This window comes from Akebia trifoliata, chromosome 6, assembly GCF_017979445.1.
Source record: "Akebia trifoliata isolate Shusen 1 chromosome 6, ASM1797944v1, whole genome shotgun sequence".
Classification (NCBI taxonomy): domain Eukaryota; kingdom Viridiplantae; phylum Streptophyta; class Magnoliopsida; order Ranunculales; family Lardizabalaceae; genus Akebia; species Akebia trifoliata.
This window is the reverse complement of record NC_141380.1, coordinates 28,322,598-28,343,746: the sequence shown is the minus strand read 5'-3', so window position 1 is coordinate 28,343,746 and position 21,149 is coordinate 28,322,598. Positions and strand designations below refer to the sequence as shown.

Here is a 21,149-nt window from a genome sequence, read left to right as displayed (position 1 = left end):
AATTATTTAAATGATATTAAGTCTTATTTTGCTTTATTTTGTTTTAGCAGTTACGTATTTTTCTCATTTATGTTCTATCCCAAACTATTTGAGCCATGTGTTCTTTTCTCTAATAACCTTTTATATATCATCACTCAATCAAATTTCTTCTAGTAATTATTGACTTGTTTTCTTTAGATTCCCTGAAAACTCCTTTTGCTTCCCCTCTCACCATAATTTTATGAATATAAAATAAAGTGAAGATATCACTACATTTGTTACAATTGTCCCAAAACAAAGTATTTTACAAGTTTCCTTTAAGCAAGCATGCAAGGTATAAAATGCAAAAAAAACCCACATCATTTGGAGAACTTGGAAGCTACATGTTCCGCAATTGCCAAACTTGAAGTTAAACCTGGTGATTCTATTCCAAATAGGTTCACGAGTCCAGGTACACCATGAATATCCTCACCCTGCATAAACATGTTGTCAAACATGGGGTTCAAGTGAAAAAAAAATGAGAGGCAATTTTAATATGTAGATGATGAATTATATCTTTGATTAGAAAAGAAAAAGCTTCATATAGTTTTTGTTACAAAAGCATCTTTGTCAAGTTCTTGCAAATTTCATGAAAAGTTTAAACGAATTTGGCTCGGTTTGGATTGAACCATATGAGGTCTCATTGTTGGATGAGTTGTAGAACAAAACTCATTCCTTAATCCTTGGTTTTGAAGCTTAAACAATCAGTGATGACCACTCATACCCTCAAAATAAGCAGTAAGGTTTCTGCTTAGACTATTTACGCTTGTATTTCACATTTTGTGAGGTATGCTCAATCTAATACATCTCCTAGGCCGAAATTGGTCAAATTTCTTGATCACAAGCATCTCCTCTACTAGTTATCGTTAAAGAAAAAAGTACTTCCTTAACATTTTTCGTGGGATCCACTAGTTATATCCATCCCCCGCACATGTGCCATTTTAACAGCTATGCCATCTAATCACTGTTTGAGGTTTATAAGACTCAAGTCTTCGGATTTACCCTAACAATCATAGACTAATATGTGTCTTCCAAGTAGGGTTGTCAATGGATCAGGTTTTATCGGATCTCAATATTAAGATCCAAATCCGATCCAATAACAATCAGATTGGACCAAACCTGATTTGATGTACAAAATCTAAAGTAACTTCATATATTTAAATAAATAATTTATGCATTTTACTGGCTCGGGTCCTTATCGGAATCTAAATCATCGACCCAGACCCGAAGTTATCAGATAGGAATGGATCGGATTTCGGGTCTGATCAGATCCATTGACAAGTAAAGTGAGTACCTGAATAACAAAATCAACGGGGGACTGTCTAGGACCAGAAAGCTTTGGTCGGATCCCAGCATATCCTGGCTCTAGAGATCCATGCTTCAAATTAGGATAATACTTTCTTATTTCTGGGTAAAATTTCTCTACACGATCAGCACAGACAGAATAGTCAAACCTGGAATAAGAACAACAATTAAGTTTCTCAAAGAGCCACAATTTCATCACTGATATACATATATAAAACATTTTAAAGAAGCTAAGTAGATGAGATAAAACCCATTGTGGCTAGTTTTCAAGGCTCGAGCTAGGCAAGTGTAATACATTTGTAATGCTTAATACTTCTTAAAACCATAATACTTCACCAAATATGATATAAGAATGAAAATCTGCAAAAAGAAGTATTAAATAGAGATTTTAAATCTGCAAAAAGAATGAAAATCACCTATGACTCAATTAGTTTTCATACATGCAAGTCATTAGGACCCACGATTTGATGGTCCCGCCAAAGAACTAGCTCCACATCATCAAATAGAGATTTTATCCAAATATCCAAATATTTGGGGTGGTTGGAGACAAGAAACCTACTTCGCCCACTAGTACAAAAAACACTTTAGACAGTGGTTTTTAAATGATGTCTATTCTTCTAAAGAAAACATGCACGTAAAGGGGGATTTTAAACTAAGGTTTTCCCAAAGTTAATGTCTAAAATCCCGCACATTTTAGCACAATCCCTCCACCTGCGAAAACTGCATTTTAGATGTCATCTTTTCAAAAACCAATGTCTATTTTCTTTATAAAATAGTTGATGCCTAAAGTCTTTTCTGTGATAATAGCCATTCAGTTTTCCCTAGGTCAACAACCAACATAATTTGATAAATGCAACCATCCCACCAGCAGTCCTTTTTTGGTTTGTTTACCAAAACAAGGAATGAACATGAAGGTTATGAACTTGAGATCATTCAATCATGTAGGACTTTTGACCAAGCAAACACCTTAAGTGCGGCATGAGAATCTTGCATGTGCAACAAGTGTCCTAACATCATGCTTCATTTTCTGCATATAAAACAAAATGACAAGGTAAAATGAGAGTATACTTATTCAAGAAGCTCGATATGTCATCAATATCACTGATCCATTCAACATCTGGGCCAAACTTGACATGTCCATCTAAATCCAACGTAACATGCACTCCAAGGCCGCCATCCTCGGGGATAGGATAAATCAAGTGTTTGAAAGGGGGAATCCTAGTATTTGATAGGGTGAAGTAACAACCACGAGCGTAATAATAAGTAGGAATAATACCATTGTCTAGGCCATTGAATCGTTTTGCAAGGGATGGTGCACTCAAACCAGTGGAGTTGACTACAAGATTGGGAACAAGTATAAGCTCAGGCTGTAATGGATACCTCCCAGTATACTTCTCAACATCCTTGCTTTTGGAAATATGGATGTGAATACGATTTGCTTCAACATGGCCTCCAATTACAGTTGTATTGTAAGAGAACGTTGTTCTATGATTCTCGGCTTCCCCCTGGATCCACATTCATGTGAACACCCCTGTAAACATGCAGTTATAACTCAAAAGATGGGCCACAAAGTACAAGGAAAAATAATAGAAAAACACTTTCCCTACTAAGTAAGATTTGAAAGTTTACTTAGGGTTATTGGGCCCACATGGATTATGACATTGGCAATCCAACACCACAGCCTTATAGATTTCATGGAAAAACTCAGATTCAAAAAAAAAAAATTTGTTTTGAGCTTCACCCAAGTGTTGACAATGGACGGCTACTAAACTCCCAAATTTAAATGTAAAATTGAACGGTGAAAAATAACTTTTTTTTCAAAGTTCCCAAAGGGTTGTCCTCTACATCATAGGGGCATAGGATCATGCTTTTGGATGCTAGAATGTGAGCTCACGGCCCTTAGTAAGATTTAAAATCTTACTACGTTAGTCAGACTACTCTGACTCAAAAACATACACTACATTTTGAGCCTTATAGATATTAGAAAAAATAAGAGTCGTGATAATCTGACTACCCCACTTGGCAAACTCAATCGACTACTTGACGTGACAAGTTCGAAAACCGTAGATTTGCGCTACTTGGGATACACAATTTCATTGAGATACACTTTTTTTATGGGGAAGTGCAACCATGTATCCCGAGGAGCACAGATCTACAGCTCTCGGACTTGTCACGTCAGGTAGTCGATCAAGTTTTCCACATGGGGTCGTAAGACTATCACGACTGAAAATAAAAAACTATTCAATTGTTGGAAAAAACTGGTTATCCAATAAGTAAGATCCTTCAACATACCACTAAAGATAGCATGAGAGAATGGGAATCGACTATCCCAGAAACAGGTGATAGCAAAGCTTTCACACATTGCAATTCTGGCTCAATGTGCATAGCTTCAGAAGCCTCTATCATCCTCAAACCTTCAACCCCATTTTCTATCCCACGATTCAGAATAGCAGTCAACTTTTGAATCTCAGATGAGCTCGTAGCAACTATGAGTTTACCAATCTGTTTATGAGAAACCCCATAATTGGAGCAATAGTTGTACAGCAATTTCCTCCCTCTTACACAAAATATAGCCTAATAAAAGAACTGAGGTTAGATTATCCTCCTAAAACATTATTGGGTACTGAACATACTACAACATTCCATATGAATTTAAATAATTGAAACATAATATCTGATACAAGACAATAAACATCTAAATGGGATTGGAACTTCAATTCCAACTCAAAACCCTATAGTCCTTTAGGATTTCCTCCATTGCAACCATGGTTTCAAAACTCAGAAGAGGTTTTCAAAATATCGTCTGAGTCATCTCGTTTATCTCGCGAGATGGTGAGAAGTTTGAGACGCCATGTAAATCCATCTCGTTGCAAAACGATACCATGATGACTTGCCTAAGTCATCTCGGTTCTCAGATGAGAGTTAAAACCATGATTGCAACTATAGACAAGAGACTACTCTTTTATTCTTTTCTTTTTTAAATGCAAACAAGGTATCCCTACCCACTTTGGAGCAGGACTAATTCCTGTGGGTACACCATGCCACCACAGACAGACATATCAGGTAATGTCGTGGGTGGGGAGACTTGATCTCATGACCTTGGAGAGCATACCCAAGTTGAACCATTGCTCCACCACTCGGGTGGTATAACCAAGAGACTACTTGAATCAATCAATAATTCTCAACCTAACTGATAAAAAAATACAATGCAAATGACACTGCACACCACAATTTCTCTTCATATGGTCAATCGAAGTAATTCACAGTAATTGTGATGCTTCCCATTTGTCCAACATGATACCACATAATACTAAATGTAGACATCCAGACAAACTAACAAGATTTTATTTTATTTATCTATTTATTTTTGTTGTTGTTTTTAAAAACAAAAGAAATTGAGATTTACAACCTTGAGACAAAGATTCATCTTTTTCACAAGAACAATTAGCCACTAACCAGAAACTAACAATGGATTTTTTTAGAGCTGCTATTGGCACCCCAACTGTTACTTTTTACACACACCAATTTCTTAAATTATTTATCACACCCTAATTAAGGACTAAAACACACCATTGAAACATTACAAAAGTTTGGTTCAAGTTATTGCTTCAACATTACAAAGTCATTGTAACACATTCAACCAACTTAGTTGTTTAAAATTAGGATTAGGCCAATACAAAATCCTAAATCTAACAAATTGAAACAAAAAAAATAAAAATAAATAAGTCCAAGGTTGATAATAAGTAAAAGTTGGGGTGCCAATAGCAACTATATATATTCTATTTTTTTTTTTTTTTCCATTCTCGTATAAGAATAAGATTAGGGTTAGGGTTAGGGTTAGGGTTTGGGGTACCTTGAGAGAATTGGGAGGGTAGTAAATGCCAGCATGAATTACTTCACTGTTGCGAGAACTGGTTCCAGTGCCGAAGGTTGGAGCAGATTCGATGACCAGAACCTCTCTACCCTTTAAAGCAAGTTCTCTTGCAACTGCAATTCCAACAACACCTGCCCCAATCACAACGCAATCCACAGTTTCTTTTGGGATTTTTCGATCATCTTCCCAATTCCAAAAGGATTTGGTATTATTAAAGTTGCTTGATTTAGAAAAACTAGGTTTCCATCTCTGTCTGCAACTACTGAGAATTCTTGAATTATTCAAGCTTTTTCGAATCGCACATCTCAGCATCTTTTCTTCCAACTTTCAACTCTCAAGAGAAGAAGAGATCACCACTTCTGTTCTGCGCTTCAGTCTACTTCCAGTCTGCCCTTGATGCCGTTGTTTAAGATATTATATTATTGCCACATCAATTAGTTTTTACAACACACCAATCATTTTCTTTTCCAAGTACTAGGTAAGCCCACGTGGACATATTTTATTTTATTAATATAAAGATATAATTCACTATTTTAATAATAATTTTTAAAATTCTCACAATAAAAAATTATATATTTTTTTAATGAATTAGCTTGAATCTAAAGATTATGAAAGGCAATCAGACGCATAATGCATCATCATCATAGTAATTTCATTAAAAATACTCATTTTTTATTTTAAAAAAAAAATGTTGTAGTTATAAAGGATTTCTTACAATATCCTTCAACAAATTTTATTGTAATAAATCTTGCAAAACTTTCTTATTGCAAAGAAAATAACATGAAGATCACTCATATTGAAACTTTTCTCTATTTACATACAACTCTGATTCACAAATCTTCTTGATGACTATTTGTATTAAAAGAAAAAAAAACTTTGGAATAATTTAATTTTTTTTTTGAAATTTCAATGAAAATAATAAATCCAAAATCAAAGACAATCCAACTAAGAAATTGAATTCAATGTGACAAAATTTTCATTGTTATCAAAGACAATCAAACCAAGAAATTGACTTAAATAAGACAAATATTTCATTGTGGGTTCAACAACAAAATCAAAGAGAAACTCTACACAAACCCATCTCTGTTTAGAGACTTGAACTAGAATATTTTGAAACTAAATCTTAAACAAATTCATCTTTGCAAAGGTTTTCTTCCTTCCCAAAGAGAAATCCTATACAAACCCATCTCTGGATGGAGGCTTGAACCTCGAACTCATCGGAATGCAACAAAATATACCAAAAGTTTACTAATACTATCTTATCAAAGGGGAATAAGATAAAAAAGAACATAAGTTTCTTTTTATCCATACCAAGGGGTGTTAATCACTTGAAGATCCACTCCAAGGATGCATATGGTAGTGTAAGCAGTGGTTTGGATACATTTCTTTTGACCTATATCAGTCTCAAAGTTTGGTATAAAAAACACATTCTTTTCACCTTGTACAACTTTAGTAGTATGACTAATTCCAAGCTTTAGTTTCAAAGAGTTTGAAGAGGTGGTCGATTTTTGTCATTTCCAACATATAAACAAAACCCAAAAAATGAAGCAACAAAAATAAAGGCATATGCATGCAAGTATTGTATTATTTGTTATACCTTGTGTATGCTTGGGTGCCAATGTCAAGTAAATATAAACAATATGTATTGTTGCATGACTAGACCAATAAAACACGACTACTTTCAATAAAATTAAACTAAGCTTCCTCACAATATATGGCTAAAGAGAATATCCAAATCAATAGTCCAAAATCCTAAAAATTTAATTGCTCTTACAATATTTTTCAACCATGTCTGATAATACTTTGTGACTCAAAGCATGCTCTGCAAACAAAATCTCCAAAACAGAATCAATATGAAAACTAAGTTATCGCATTATACACAAGGGTCTACCATCCAACAAATAACCATAGGTTGACTGAATATTCAATTCAATTTTTTAGCTCAATTGGTCCAACCGGGGTTCAATTTGGTCGGACCATCTTCTATTAACTTACTTGTATGATACAACTTTCATATAAATCAAGAATAAAGGCTAAATAAAATAGCATACCCAAAAGATTCTTAGAAGTGAAGTGAATAGATTTGATTGCGAGGAAAATTAAACAACTCCCAACTATGTAGATTTTCTTAAATATTTTTAAACCAGAAACTAAAAACATAAATAAATAAAACAATTAAAATCAAAATAACTAAAAAGAAAGACCTTAAAAACGTATAGCGACAAGCAACTTCTAACAAAAACCAAAGATTAACCATAAAGGGAGGCTCTAAATTAGACCCATAAACTCCTTGTACACGTTTGACCATAAAAACAATAGACCTAAGATTGATAATATGAGAGACTGAGAATCCAAAATTTTATGGCACCCAAAATGCGAAAACGATAAAAAAAAACTAATGATTATAAGTTCCGGACTTCTGGGCAGATACAAATTGACAATTACAAAGACAAAAAGCTTTCGTTTAACATTAAGAAAAAACTTCTCTTGGAGATTTTATCAAATAGTTGGTATATAAACAAGAGTAGAGCTACCTTCCTCAGAAGAACCAAGTAATCTGTTTGTTGCACTCATTCTTTACGTGGTGATAAATATTTATCATGCTTGTCTCCTCAATTAATGAAATATATTTTGAAGGTGAAGGACGTCCTAAGTAATAGTAATTGCGGATTCATATTGGTTGTCAGTGTCCTTGGGATGAAAGAAGGCAAGAGTTGGCATCAGGTGCGAAGAGATCTTATTGAAGAACTCTCAGTCTTTCGAGCACAGTATGTGAAGTTATATAGTTCTAGTGACTGCTCTGATATGTCCTTACTTATTTTGATGAGAATGTCTCAATCTAGCATTGGATGACCATGCTAGACATGGGACATATTATAGCTTCACGCTATAATATAGTCTTGGCCCACATTTCTACACTGCATTGTCTCACATTCTTACCCATTTGATCGCCACCACCGATCTATATCGAACACAAGGTCTATAGCATGAGATTTGTTGACGGGCATTTTATCTAATTGTACTTCTCTAAAGGATGCTGCCCAATCCCACCCGTTATAGCACTTGGTTATGAAATGGAAGGTCATCAACTCTCTCTTTGTCGATCCTAGTTCCCATACATCTACGTACAGAAAGAAACTTTGCAAGGGCAAACACATTTCCAGTTAACCCAAAAATCAATTCTCTCTCGACCTAGCCTAAACTGCCCAAAACCCATCAACTTTGACCTCCTCCTCAAATCTCAATTTCTAAAAAAATAAAATCTGGTGATGCTTGGGTCAGACCGGATCGAGTGAATGTAAGACCACGATTTAAATGTGGCCCAATTGACCTACACGATTTAAAAAATGATTCAATTATTAGAGAAACATCAATAATTAAAGTCTATCCCAAAGTTAATTAGAATGTAGAAACATCTCATTGAATTTTAGAGGGAAACCTTGATAGATAAAATGCTAAAATAAGAATTTTAGGTTTTCTATTCCCATCTATTTAAGTGGGATGGCTTCCCTATAAAGGTTAAGAGAGTCAATTGACCAAAAGATTAGGTTTTTGTATGTGGTGATCTTGATCAATCACTAAAACTCTAAAGTCGTACCAATCATAGAGAAGGAACGAAAGGTGAGCCTAGAACTAAAGACACGTTGATCAATTGATCTACACATTTGGGGATTCTAGCACGTGATCAACGAAAGGCACACCTCCAACAAATCATCAATCGTTTTCAATGGCACAAGGTAGGTGCATCCAACTTGATCCAATTAGAAGCATGATTCAGTTCTTGAGATATATGTGATTTCTTGATTCTCAAAAATTATAGATTTAAGTTTAGAGTCATGATTTTCTGACACCCCCTTGGGCATATGCTCCCTGACGTGGCATGGGCTAGAACCACATATCTTTTTCCTTGGGATACACAATTGCACACCCTATAAATATATGCAGTTGTGTATCCCGAGAAAATCTATGTGGAAAAGATTTAAAAATATATATTTAAATCTCACAGTAAAAACCTAAACGAATCAGATTCGATTCAGAGATCAATTGATCAGATTGGATCGGATCGCATCCGGATCATAATGCAAACATTTTCCTTTTTTTATTGGTAACGGTATGGTATAAAGTGCCCACTTCCACAACGGTCGTCATAACCGTTATAACGGTCCACATGGTCAAGGTAGCGGAAACCTCACTCTCAGCTTTTCGATCAATTTTTTATTTTAATTTTTAATTTCTAGGGTTTGAGGAAGGAAAAATTAATCTGGAGGAGCAGAGCAGTGATGGAGAAGGGTGTTCGAAGATGGTTAGTGGACATATCTCAGTGGAATCCCTCTCATGAAGAGTTCTCCTTCATCCTCTCTCTTCTTCCTCTCCACGAGGACTCCTCCATCACCATCACCAGGTTAGCCTTCTCGATCGATCATCGATCAAGTTTATTTTTCGATCCAGATGGATCAATTGTTGCTTAATGTCAAATTAAGGTTTTTTTTTTTTTTTTCTGAAGTTTCTGTTGGAGAAATTTGGAAGCTATTAGAATGTGAGATTTGTTAAAACCAGAAGATCGATTCGAGGCTCGAGAAATATCGTTAATTTTAAACCAATATGTAATAAGTAACGTGTTAATGGAAACATTGGTTTGGGGATTGTACGGATCACTTTGACTAAATGTTTTTTTTTACCCAATTTAATTGTGTGTGAAATAAGACTCGTTTATATGTAATTGAAGTGTTTCAAATGAAGGGTCATTGAACCCTAATGGTTCAATCAATGTTTAAGTCTAAACCAATACAAAGAAGGGTGCCTAAGCATCATTTGGATCAAAAAGTACAAGGGGGAACTTCTCATTTTTAACTTAAAATGGCTTAATGTTGGACATTCTAATGTTTAAATCTTCAAAGCAACGGTTCCAACCGTTGGTTTTTATTTATTTTTTTCAAATTCTATAACGGTTACGTTGCTAACCCATGTCTATAGAATAATTTACATTCGATTTGGAGAATTTTTACTTGGTTATGTAAGGCTGGAATAACCTTATACTAAATTCAAAACATTTTTAGGTTCGTAAAACTGGAGGATAGAAAACGGGCTCTTGTTAGCCGGTTACTTCAATATGCTTTGGTACATGAAGTGCTGGGAATCCCACTTCACGACATAATCATAAAGCGCACAGTTGAAGGCAAGCCTTACGTGGTATGATATATGTGGTTGAAGCACTTGTTTTTATTGATTCAAGTTCTTAAAACATTCTGTTTTTAGTTGTTTTGACTTGGAATAGCTGAACTGGTATTGGTGCATGCGTGTACAATTCATTTTATATGACTAAAGGATTCAAATGGTGAAGATCAATGTATTGTTTGACTTGTAGTGAGTGCATATGTGTTGGACAACAAATTGAATCCACTATAAAGCATAAATTCATGGGACATACTCGTTGGATAGCTATCTCACGACTTTTTTTTCCCTCTAGATTCCATTGTTTTAGGATTGAAATTTGATTAGAAGTCTTGGGACACTGTTAGTGTCAAAATATATTATTTGATTCATCATTTTTGGATTTAGATTTGGAGGTGTCAACTAAGTAAGTTTGGTAAAGTCCGTGAGTTGTTATGCCACTGACTCCATTTCAAACGTGCCTTCATCTGCTTCCCTACAAATTATTATTATTATTACTACTACTATTACTATTATTAGAAAGTGATATGTGCAAACACACATATATTTAAAGGGTTCATTTAAAATTTAAAATATTAATTGAAGGGTGATTTTGAACATTACATAGTAAAAATGACTTTTTTTGTTTTTGTAATTTTGAAAATTAACCAATGAGATTTTAGGGATATAGAATTACAATTTTCTTTGGTTTTAACCAAAGTGACCCTGATTATATTAAGTTTAGATGTAAAGGTGGGAGCATTTGTGGGATCCAAAATTTGGTGTCGAACCACTTCTACTCTGGCTTCTCTCATTACTATTACTATTAGTTTCTCCAGCTCTATCTTAGGTTTATAGAGTTTGGCAGCTGTTAAAAGGAACCTATTTTGATTGAATGGGAAATAATTTCCATCTAGCTTTAATTCCAAGATTTTTAGCAGATCCTTGCACTATTTCCTATATTCTGTTGTGCTGGTTTGTTCAGATAAGATCATGACTAGTTGGAGTTGTGCCTGATCCATCTTGAACTTGAGGTAGTCCACACAATAAGATATTAGTTTATGATGTTGGAAAGGAAGTCCACACAAAACTGGAATTATGGAAAGACGTGTTGGAGAATACAAACTTCAAAATAAGTAGAACCAAGACCAAGTATGTTGATTGAGTACTAACAAATCTATGAAGAAGGATGACCTCTATAAATTGATTGTCTAGAAATACTTTGAAACCACCATTTTTGTTATCTTGGGTCTATTATACATAAGTTTGGAGATATTGAAGAAGATATTATCCATAGAATCCGAGCTAGATGGTTAAAGTGGAGGTGTGTTTGATGCATACCAATCAAAATAAAAGGAGAATTCTATAAGATAACAACAAGACCAGCTATGCTTTATGGAGCTGATGTTGGGCGGTCAAGAAGGGTCATGCTAATAGAGATGTGGATGAGTGGTAAGATTGGGAAAGATAAAATTAGGAATGAACACATCCAAAAAAAATTAAGAAGTAGCTCCAATAGGCGATATACTAATAGAAAGTCAATTGAGATGGTTTGGGCACGCTCAACGAAGGTTGATAACAGCTCCTATTAGGACTATACAAGTTGAAGGTTCTAAAAGAGCGAGAAGAAGGCCCCAAAGAAAGTTGATTGAAATAGTGAAAATGGAATGGACACGCCTTCAATAACCAAAGAATGTCTTGGGGCAAAATCGAATGGAGAACAAGATTCATTTAGCCGACTCCAAATCTTTGGGATAATGGTTAGATTAGGGTCCCTTCGATTATGATCTTCTCATTGCACTCTCATGAAACATTTTTTCCTACTTAGATTTTTATTTTTAAATTTCATATATTGTAATTTGCACATAAACTTTTTTATTTTTCAGGAAACTGAAATAGCTAACTTGGAACTCCCCAATTTCAATTTCAATGTGTCACATCATGGAGACTATGTGGGAATAGCATCTGAGCCTCTGTATCTTGTGGGATTAGATATCGTTTCTCATGACATCCCTAAGCAAGAAACGGTCCTGGAATTTGTCAATAACTTCTCATCATGCTTCACAAGTTTTGAATGGGACAAGATCATCAATGCTGGTTCTTCTGAAGAAATCTTGGGGGAGTTTTACAGGTATGAGAATGCTTTTTTCCTTGTTATTTTTTAGGATCGACATGGTGATTCAATTTCTTTTCATCACTCAATTTTAATTTGTAATTAATGCCCATTAACTCCTTTCACCAATGAGTTGACATCTTTGTGAAAATTCACAGTTCTAGTTCTTTTAAAAATATTTTCTATGGCTAAGCTTCACTGGATAACTATGAGTTTTAAGAACCCATATATGGCCTAAAACATTTATTGGAGCCCAACAGTTGTAGCCCTAGTTCACCACTTCATTTCTCCCATACAGTTCTACTCTCTATCTAGGACAGATCTTAATTAATCTTCTGCTCCCTTGTTTTCAGTTATTTTCTGTAGAATTCCTATGGACCAATTTAAAATGACACATATTTTGGTCCTTTCATTCCACGTTGGTTGTAGTATGTCATCACTTTGTTAAAATTAGTATTTTTCTTATATTTTAATGCTTTCATGATCTCACAGTGAAAATGTGTAGATTTGTTTTGTAGATATTGGTGTCTTAAGGAGGCATTTATCAAGGCCATAGGGGCTGGATTAGGTTATAATTTGGGTGGATTGGAGTTTCATCATACTCACTGGACTAACATATCTGTCCATATTGGTGGGGAGGAATCAAGAGAATGGAGATTTTGCCTTCTTGAGCTAGGAAAGAATCATTGGGTAAGTCTGTGTTAAATTTTTTCCTTTTTTGATAAGCAAGTTTTTTTCTTTTTTGATCTTCTTTTGTCACTTTCTTGATTTTTTGTAAGAGTAGGTACATTTCATAGTTCATACTATTGCACTGATCCATATTCGTTACCCCCTTGTGATTCATATTGTGTATAAAACCCACTCATCGGTAGGGAATAAAATGGGTCAGATTTTATCCGAAATCCGAGTGATCTTAATCCACATTTAGTGGTTTTGGACCCTTGGAGTAGATCTGGATAAAAAATGGGTCAGATATGGGTTGATGTCCCTTGATTGTGTCGGATATGGATCCATCCCTAGATCCGCCAAGATCCGAATTATATATTTCTTTGAAAAATTATTTTTATGTTTTTCAAAATATATTTTTCTGCTACTTTAATATTACATGAATTCTTATAAAATAAAATAATTATAATAGTAAAATAAAATAGTGTAGCAACAAAAAAAATGTTTAATGACCTGAAGTTATCCGACCCAAAACAAGTAATTCGGTCGGGTCGGATCTGGATTTAGTGAAAGAAAAATGGTTCTGATATGGTTTCAGCTAATAGGATCCAGTTAAAAAAATCGGATCTGGATATGGTTATACTCAGATCCAGCCCGAACCTGATCCATTTAAGCCCTAATCATCGGTGGTGTCTCCCCCTTGGATTGCTATTGCCTCCAAACCAGCCCAATCTATTGATTTACATCATTTATGCTACTGACTGATGATATAGGAAGTATCTATTTGATCGTATAGTTACCAAGCACTGCTAAAAATACTCTACTTCTTCCTACTAAGTTGAGATTAGTTAATTCAAACAACACACTCAGCAGATGCAGACATGGGGAGCTTGAATATTTGGTCATGGACCCTCTATTTGCTTCACAACAAATAAAAGACGAATCGTGATAATTGGTTACTGTTAACCAACCAACTACTGAGCCATGAATATAAGAGGGTCATGGGGCTTAGCTTTGGTATGACACACCCGAGAGTAGAGGAAAATATACACTCAACACTAACCCTCACCCATAAGAGTGGAAAGAATCGAACCTGTGACCTATACAAACCTAGCGCTTTGATATCATGTTAACCATCCAACTACTCCAAAAGACCGATTTGTTGGATAGGGGGAGAATTATGAACATAAGAGGTCACAAGGCTTAACTGGAGTATGACACACCCAAGAGTGGAGGAAAATATACACTCTCAACAGTTACAGCCGGTCATGTCAACCTTATCTTCTCTTGAACTTTGAGAATGACCTGTTTTACTAAATGACCTTATTAACTGAGATTCTAAAAAAACGGGTCAGGTAGCTTTTGCTCGAAAAATAGGAAATTGTTGGAAATTAAACCTATTTGCAAGGTATTTAATCTGTCTTTATGGGTATTTGGAAGTCTTGTAGAAATTCCTACAATCCTCTAGAATTAAGTAGTTACATAGGCAATTTGGGAGGGTGTAATATGTGTTGAGTTCGTAAGTTTAAAAGTCAAATTCGTGTGGCTTTTCGTTGCTGAGTCGAAGCCATAGAGAAGTTTTTAGATTATTTATATGATGCATGATTTGTTGATGTAGAGATGTGAAAAATAATTCAATTTTGAGGTGTTCACAATTCATCATTGTGGAGGGACAGATTTTAGTTCCTAATCCAAAAGAAAAGTCTAGTATTGTACTTGGGCTCATCAAATTGGTATAAAAGGCATAAAAAACCGTTCTTCACGGCCTCCTCAAGTGTGTTCTAGCTCCAATCTCCTCAATTGACAAAGGAGAACTATGAGAATTAGTTTATAATAAATAAGCTTTTGGTTGGCTCTCAAAATCCTTTCTGGAGCATCTGGTGGCACTTTTTATGCCACTTTCCACTGCTTTGCTGTATTTTGCTATATTTCAGCTGCTCACATCAATGATTGTTACCCATCGAGTTTTAGTCAAATTAGAATTTCTACTATTTTTGGAAAGTTTACTATTTGATAAGTTTCAATAATCCCACCACGGTTTCTATTGCATCAGTTTCTCACATAATTTGTCAAATCACAGGCCTCCATTGCAATGGGTCATCCTAGGAGCGCTGTTGAGAATTATAAGAGAACACTATGCCTGACAGAGTTGGAGCAATTAGAGTATCCTTCAAGTCTTCAGCTTCAAACAAGCTTTGTGTTGTGTACAGTAGATCAAATCCTTCCAGTTTTCCTTCAGAATGCATGATATAACTGAAACTCATCAATATTATAGTGTCAATTCTTATTTCTGCACAATCTTTTGATGAGCTAATGGTGTTAAATGAGTTGGAGCAGTTTTTATCAAAGGTGCACGATAGAGTGATAAAGGGAAGTCTGATACTTGGATCGAGCATTTGGGTTTTGATAAGGATTGGGCACTGATCTTATAAAATGTGAGAAATTATGTAATTTATTATGAGACCGATTAGTTGCAGATCAATCATCACCAATTGCACTTCATGACTTAAATATTTTTTACTTGCACTCCTTTAAAAACTCATATCAGTCTAACACTACCTATCTTCTTTTGAAGTTGTATTTAATTTCTTGAAACCGATACATCAAGAAAAAATTGAGTTGAGATCATTGAAACGTGGTGCAACTGTTAGGGATTTTAAAAATAAGAATTATGGTTGGGGTGCAACCGATGACTTGTGACCAACAAGTAATATATATTTTTTATATGAAATCGGATCATCAGATTTTGATCTTAATATGTTGGTCCGATAAAAAACATGGCAATGTTAGATCCACTTTTATCAGATTGCTTCTGGATCCAATCATTATCGGATTGCTCCCATTATCAACCTCATTCTGATCCGAACCGATCCATTGACAGCCCTACTTTACGATATTAGATTAGGATGAAATACATTTTATTATGAGTTAAAACCCTAATTCATTCTAATACTCTCTCTCTCTCTCATGCATTGTGGTGGTTGTTCATCAACATCTTCCCTGTCAACCCACACCCTATAGCTTCATTAGGTATCTTCTTGACCCTCTCAACACCTTGAGCAAATATCACACCCATACCCATATGTAAATGAGGCTCTATATGACAGTGAAAAGCCCGAACTCCTGGATTACCTGCAATGAACCATATAGCCGTCCATCTGTATGGGAAGATCACGACTGTGTTTTTCAATGGTGGGTCTTTCAAATTGAATCTCTTTACATCATTTTCTACATCGAATTTCCCTTCACCATAACCCAACACCCAGAAATCATGCCCATGCAAGTGCCATGGATGTATCTCACTAACATTCTTTGATAAGATATTTGCATTCTGAAGAATCACATCGATGTATGGTTGAAATCGAGCATGTACACACTACTACTATATGTCGAATTCGGATTCATGGGTGGCCTCATTATGTCGTAATCACTTGAAAAATTCTCTGGTGGGCTTTGATGATCAAATCCACCATTTAGGCCAAATTTGATGGAACCAAGATAAGGTGTTGTGGGTAAGACTAAGGAGATGTTGTTGATAGCCCACTTAGTGTAACCGTTGATCTTGTTTTGGGTGTTGAGGAGAAAGATCCGACGACGGTTGTGATGTATAGGAGGCTGTGGAGAGCCTAGTGAGGAAAATATTTTGTTGAAGAAGGATTTGCTGTGAGTGTAATTGTTCCATGCAGGAGAGAGAGGTGGTGGGGATGTTGGGAGTTTTGAAACAGTGTTTGGGAGGTAGTTTAATATGGTAAGCCCGGGTGGGGTCAAAGGTTTTCTTCCTCTCACATTTACGGATAACCAATAGTTCATGGATGGGTTCTGATCTGTTGTGATGAGGACCGAGTAGCTCTCGCCCGAGTAAATGTCCATGTCATCGACGACCACCGGTTGAACATAATTTCCATCAGCTTTGATCACCACCATCTTATGATTCTGAAGGATTCGTAAAAAAAATTATATTTCATTGGATTATTCCAGAAGAGTATTATTGAAAAAGAAAAGTATTGAAGATGCTTAAAGAAAAAAAATAAAAAATAGTTGATTGAAATCTAACCATTGAGATTTATTCTCAAGATAAGTATTATCGGGATACACAAATCTTGACCGTCGCAATTTCATGTTTACATGATTGAGATAATGTGTTTTTACATATTCATGAGCCACTTGAACCCAACACATATTTATAAGACTTAATATTAATTTCATTAAATAATATTATAATTAAATTAATTAATTAATTAATTAATAATACTAATAATTAAGTATAAAATATTTAAAAAAAGAGAAAGAGTTATTAAGAGAGATTCTAATGGCACACTAACTTTTACCTAAAGCATGCCAATCACTTATAAAATGGTCAACATTAATTTGGTGTGTTATAGGTAAAAAATTGGTGTGTTAATAATTTTTTTAAATTTTTTATTACCTTAATGGCTAAGGTGTTTGTTAAACTGAAAAAAATAAGTGCTGAATAACTTTAAGCACTGAAACTTATAAGCACTGAAATTTAAGTGCTGAAAAAGTTATTTGTTTATATGCTGAATCATATTTGTTCCACATTGCTGAAACTGGTAAATTGTCTTTGTTACCCTTACAATCATATTATACATTTTTTGCATGTTTCAAATGTTTATTTATTATCAAACATAATAAAATATATTATTTCTTATAAAATTAAAATATAATTTATTTTTAAATAATAAATAATACTCAAATCTTCAATTTGTAACTAATAATTTCTATTTATAAAAGCTCATAAATTTCAAATTAAAAATGATAATGTTATTCAAGTCACCAAAATTCGAAATCAACTTTAAAATAACTTAATTTTGGATGAATAATTTTCAATGGAAATGAAGGATGTGTAATTATAAAAGCACTTTATGCATTAATAAGGGCAACCCACACTATAGCCATTTTTTTTTTGTTTTTGTTTTATATGGGTTAAAGTTTTTGGAATGAGCAAATTTTTAGTGAGGATGGTCTATATGGTCTAGAGATCATCCTCACCAAAAATCAATCCATTTTGAAACTTCTAACTCGTCAAAAATAGTTTTTTTTTTTAAAGGGACAATTTACAGTTCTTGAACTTGTTTTGATAAGATTAGAAGTTTCAAGATGTGCTGATTTTTGGTGAGGATGATCTCCTCATTGTAAAAATCATCCTCACCAAAAATCAACTCATTCCAAAACTTTTAACTCATATAAGACAAAATAATTTAGTCATGGTGTTGGTTTATTAATTTGTGGGGTGTTTATATACTTATCCATGGGATATAAGAGGTAATATTCTTTTAAGAATAAGGGTATACTTGTCCATGCTCAAAAAAACAAAGGGCATACTTGTTCGTATTGAAAAAAATTAAGTGCTTACCGCTTCAACATTTTTTTTCAGCATCAAAATAGTATTGAATTTTTTTCACTTATTTTCAATAGTAAGAGCTGAAAATATAAAGTAAACAAACGCGCTATTTTGACACAAGTGCTAAATTTAATTTTTTTCAGCAATAAACGCTAAAAAATAGCGCAAACAAACATCGTCTAAGTTGAGAGAGGTAAGAGAGGTAGTGCTAGCAATCCTGAGTCTGTAGATCTTGTTTGGGTGCACATGGAGAACGTGGGGTGCGCATTGCCCATTTCCTTTTTATTTTACACAGAGTGGTAGACGAGTTGCTATAATGCGCTGCTGCGAGAGAGCAGTTGAACATTGATGAGCAGAGACTGTAAAAAGCAACAAATAAAAATATTTAAAAAAAAATGATACTGAAAACGTTTATTTATAGCAGAAAAACTAATTAAATTTGTTTTTTTTTTTTTCAATTTAATTATAATTATTTATTTAGAGAGCTTCTATTGCCACACCAACTTTTGCTAACGCCACCCCAAGATGTACTAATTCTTTGGTTACTTGTATATATATGAATTGGTGTGGCATTAACGAAAGTTGGTGTGGCAATACAATCTGTCTTTATTTATTTATATGGGATCATTCGATACGGTTTAAACCAAGCTTGATCCATCATAAAAAAGACCTCGAGATTTGTTATGGATCTTGAGGACTTTTGTTATATGAATCTCGAGGTCCTTTTGACAGTGCACCATGTTAGTCAGGCTAGTCGGACTCAAACATATATAATGCATGTTTTATTATTATTAAACATGTTAGTGTTATCGTATAAACCTGAGGCTCACCAAACCAACGAAATGGAATGGAAGATAGGCCCACTTCCATCTGATGGGCCGTCTGAGATGCTACCAATCACTCAAGAGCAAATTGAACTCTCCATCATAATGGAAGGGCTCACTCTCACCATCTGCCACGTCAACAATCAAAGACCCATAGAACCCAGCTGATCTTAATTTGCATCCCATAGTGCCCATGATAGATATATGTACCTGCCTATAACACCATAACACACATCCCACAAAATCAAACATTATTTTATTTTATTTATTTTTAAATATTACCACATCATTAATATAAGATTAAATCACGAGTAATGCTGGGGTGATATTTAGATTTACTGCACATGACACCGTAGATGTTTTTATAATCGTATCTCAAGGAAACAAACAATTTTTATTTGTATTTTGCGTACCTTATCAACTTTGAACCTATAAACAAAGGTTTCCTCGGGATTTATAACACACATTGTGAGATAGACGCAGTTCCATCAGCCCATGGTGTTTCTAGCTAACTGTTATCATGCATCATCATCAAGCAAAACAAACATACTGAAATTACACGTGTCACCTATGTGAGAGAGAGATGATAATATACATACCTGTCATATTCCATGCCAGTGTAGGATGACTCCTTCTGTGAAGAGTTTGTTGGTTAGATGAACAACTATGGTGTCTCCAGCTTTAGCTTTGATAGTGGGTCCAGGAAACTGACCATTGATTCCCATCACAACGTTCTCAGTGCAATCTGGGGACCAAAACATGTACTCAACTTCCCATCTGAAGTGTCTAACCTTTGAACCCAAACAGATTTCAAACAAAACTGATGAGAAGAAACACAAGAGAAGGTGAAGAAGATATATCTTCTTCTTAGACCTAAAAGTAGAACAAAATACTAAACCCATCTCTCTCTCTCTCTATATCTCTATATATATATATATATATATGAACAGCGTTATTACGACCCCCTTTGCGACACACCTTTTTGTCTTATATGGGAAAAAATGTTTGGAATGGGCTGATTTTTTGTGAGGATGATCTCTATGGTGAGGGGATCATCCTGGCAAAAAATCAGCCCATTCCAAAACTTCTAGACCGTCCGATTTTTGTTGAAAAATTATAGACCGTCCAATTTTTGTAAATCAATTTTGATGGGGTTAGAAGTTTTGGAATGGGATGATTTTTTGCCAGGATGATCCCCTCACCATAGAGATCATCCTCACAAAAAATCAGCCCATTCCAAACATTTTTGCCCATATAAGACAAAAAGGTGTGTCGCAAAGGGGGTCGTAATAACGTGACCCTATATATATATATATATATATATATATATATATATATGGGAAATGTTCAGCACCCTAAGTTTTACCACACACTTTAACAAACGTTTTTTGTCCTACATGGGTTAGAAGTTTGGGAATGAGCTGATTTTTGGTGAGGATGATCTCTATGATTAGAAGATCATCCTCCCCAAAAATCAGCTCATTCCGAAATGTTTAGCCCCATGTTTACACGTTGAAAAATCGTGGACCGTCCATTTTTTGTAAATCAATTTTGATGGGGTTAGAAGTTTTGGAATGAACTGATTTTTTGTGAGGATGATCTCCTCACCATAGAGATCATCCTCACCAAAAATCAGCTCATTCCGAAACTTCTAACCCATGTAAGACAAAACGCGTTTGTTAAAGTGTGTGGTAAAACTTAGGGTGCCGAACGGGACCCTATATATATATATATATATATATATATATATATATATATAATATATATATATAAGTCTCGTTCAGCAACAAGCATTTTGACAAAACATGAGTTAGAGATTTTGGAATTGGCTGATTT

At 34.6% G+C, this 21,149-nt stretch overlaps 2 protein-coding genes and 1 pseudogene across 4 annotated transcripts; 1 reads left to right on the top strand and 2 right to left on the bottom strand.

Annotated features, from left to right (window-relative positions):
* Positions 1 to 163: 163 nt before the first annotated feature.
* Positions 164 to 5,575, bottom strand: LOC147400630 (FAD-dependent oxidoreductase family protein). Of its 3 annotated transcripts, XM_086446393.1 has the most exons (5): positions 5,177 to 5,574; positions 3,616 to 3,897; positions 2,392 to 2,828; positions 1,313 to 1,472; positions 166 to 452 (listed from the first exon to the last, which is right to left on the bottom strand). In XM_086446393.1, the coding sequence occupies exons 1-5, from the start codon at positions 5,507 to 5,509 to the stop codon at positions 339 to 341; spliced, it is 1,326 nt and encodes a 441-aa protein (XP_086302519.1). In that variant the 5' UTR covers positions 5,510 to 5,574; the 3' UTR covers positions 166 to 338. The 3 variants fall into 3 exon arrangements, with proteins under 3 accessions (XP_086302521.1, XP_086302519.1, XP_086302520.1); XM_086446395.1 differs by lacking the exon at positions 3,616 to 3,897 and having other exon boundaries at positions 164 to 452; XM_086446394.1 differs by lacking the exons at positions 166 to 452; positions 1,313 to 1,472 and adding an exon at positions 1,479 to 1,683 and having other exon boundaries at positions 5,177 to 5,575.
* A 3,765-nt stretch (positions 5,576 to 9,340) lies between these two features.
* Positions 9,341 to 15,416, top strand: LOC147400629 (uncharacterized). Its single transcript, XM_086446396.1, has 5 exons — positions 9,341 to 9,599; positions 10,255 to 10,387; positions 12,235 to 12,479; positions 12,980 to 13,151; positions 15,208 to 15,416. Exons 1-5 carry the CDS (start codon positions 9,478 to 9,480, stop codon positions 15,373 to 15,375), a joined length of 840 nt encoding a protein of 279 aa, XP_086302522.1. The 5' UTR covers positions 9,341 to 9,477; the 3' UTR covers positions 15,376 to 15,416.
* Positions 15,417 to 16,092: 676 nt separating this feature from the next.
* LOC147400628 (L-ascorbate oxidase-like) lies at positions 16,093 to 20,215 on the bottom strand (annotated as a pseudogene).
* Between the last annotated feature and the right edge of the window lie 934 nt (positions 20,216 to 21,149).

Bases quoted from the DNA above. Each gene is read 5' to 3' on its own strand.
- LOC147400630 (XM_086446393.1), bottom strand. From the start codon at position 5,509: ATGCTGAGATGTGCGATTCGAAAAAGCTTGAATAATTCAAGAATTCTC. The intron at 3,898-5,176 runs GTACCCCAAACC...TTCTTTTATTAG, and splicing joins ACCCTCCCAATTCTCTCAAG to GCTATATTTTGTGTAAGAGG. The intron at 2,829-3,615 runs GTATGTTGAAGG...ATGTGGATCCAG, and splicing joins CTCTCATGCTATCTTTAGTG to GGGGAAGCCGAGAATCATAG.
- LOC147400629 (XM_086446396.1), top strand. From the start codon at position 9,478: ATGGAGAAGGGTGTTCGAAGATGGTTAGTGGACATATCTCAGTGGAAT. The intron at 10,388-12,234 runs GTATGATATATG...TTTATTTTTCAG, and splicing joins TTGAAGGCAAGCCTTACGTG to GAAACTGAAATAGCTAACTT. The intron at 12,480-12,979 runs GTATGAGAATGC...TTTGTTTTGTAG, and splicing joins ATCTTGGGGGAGTTTTACAG to ATATTGGTGTCTTAAGGAGG.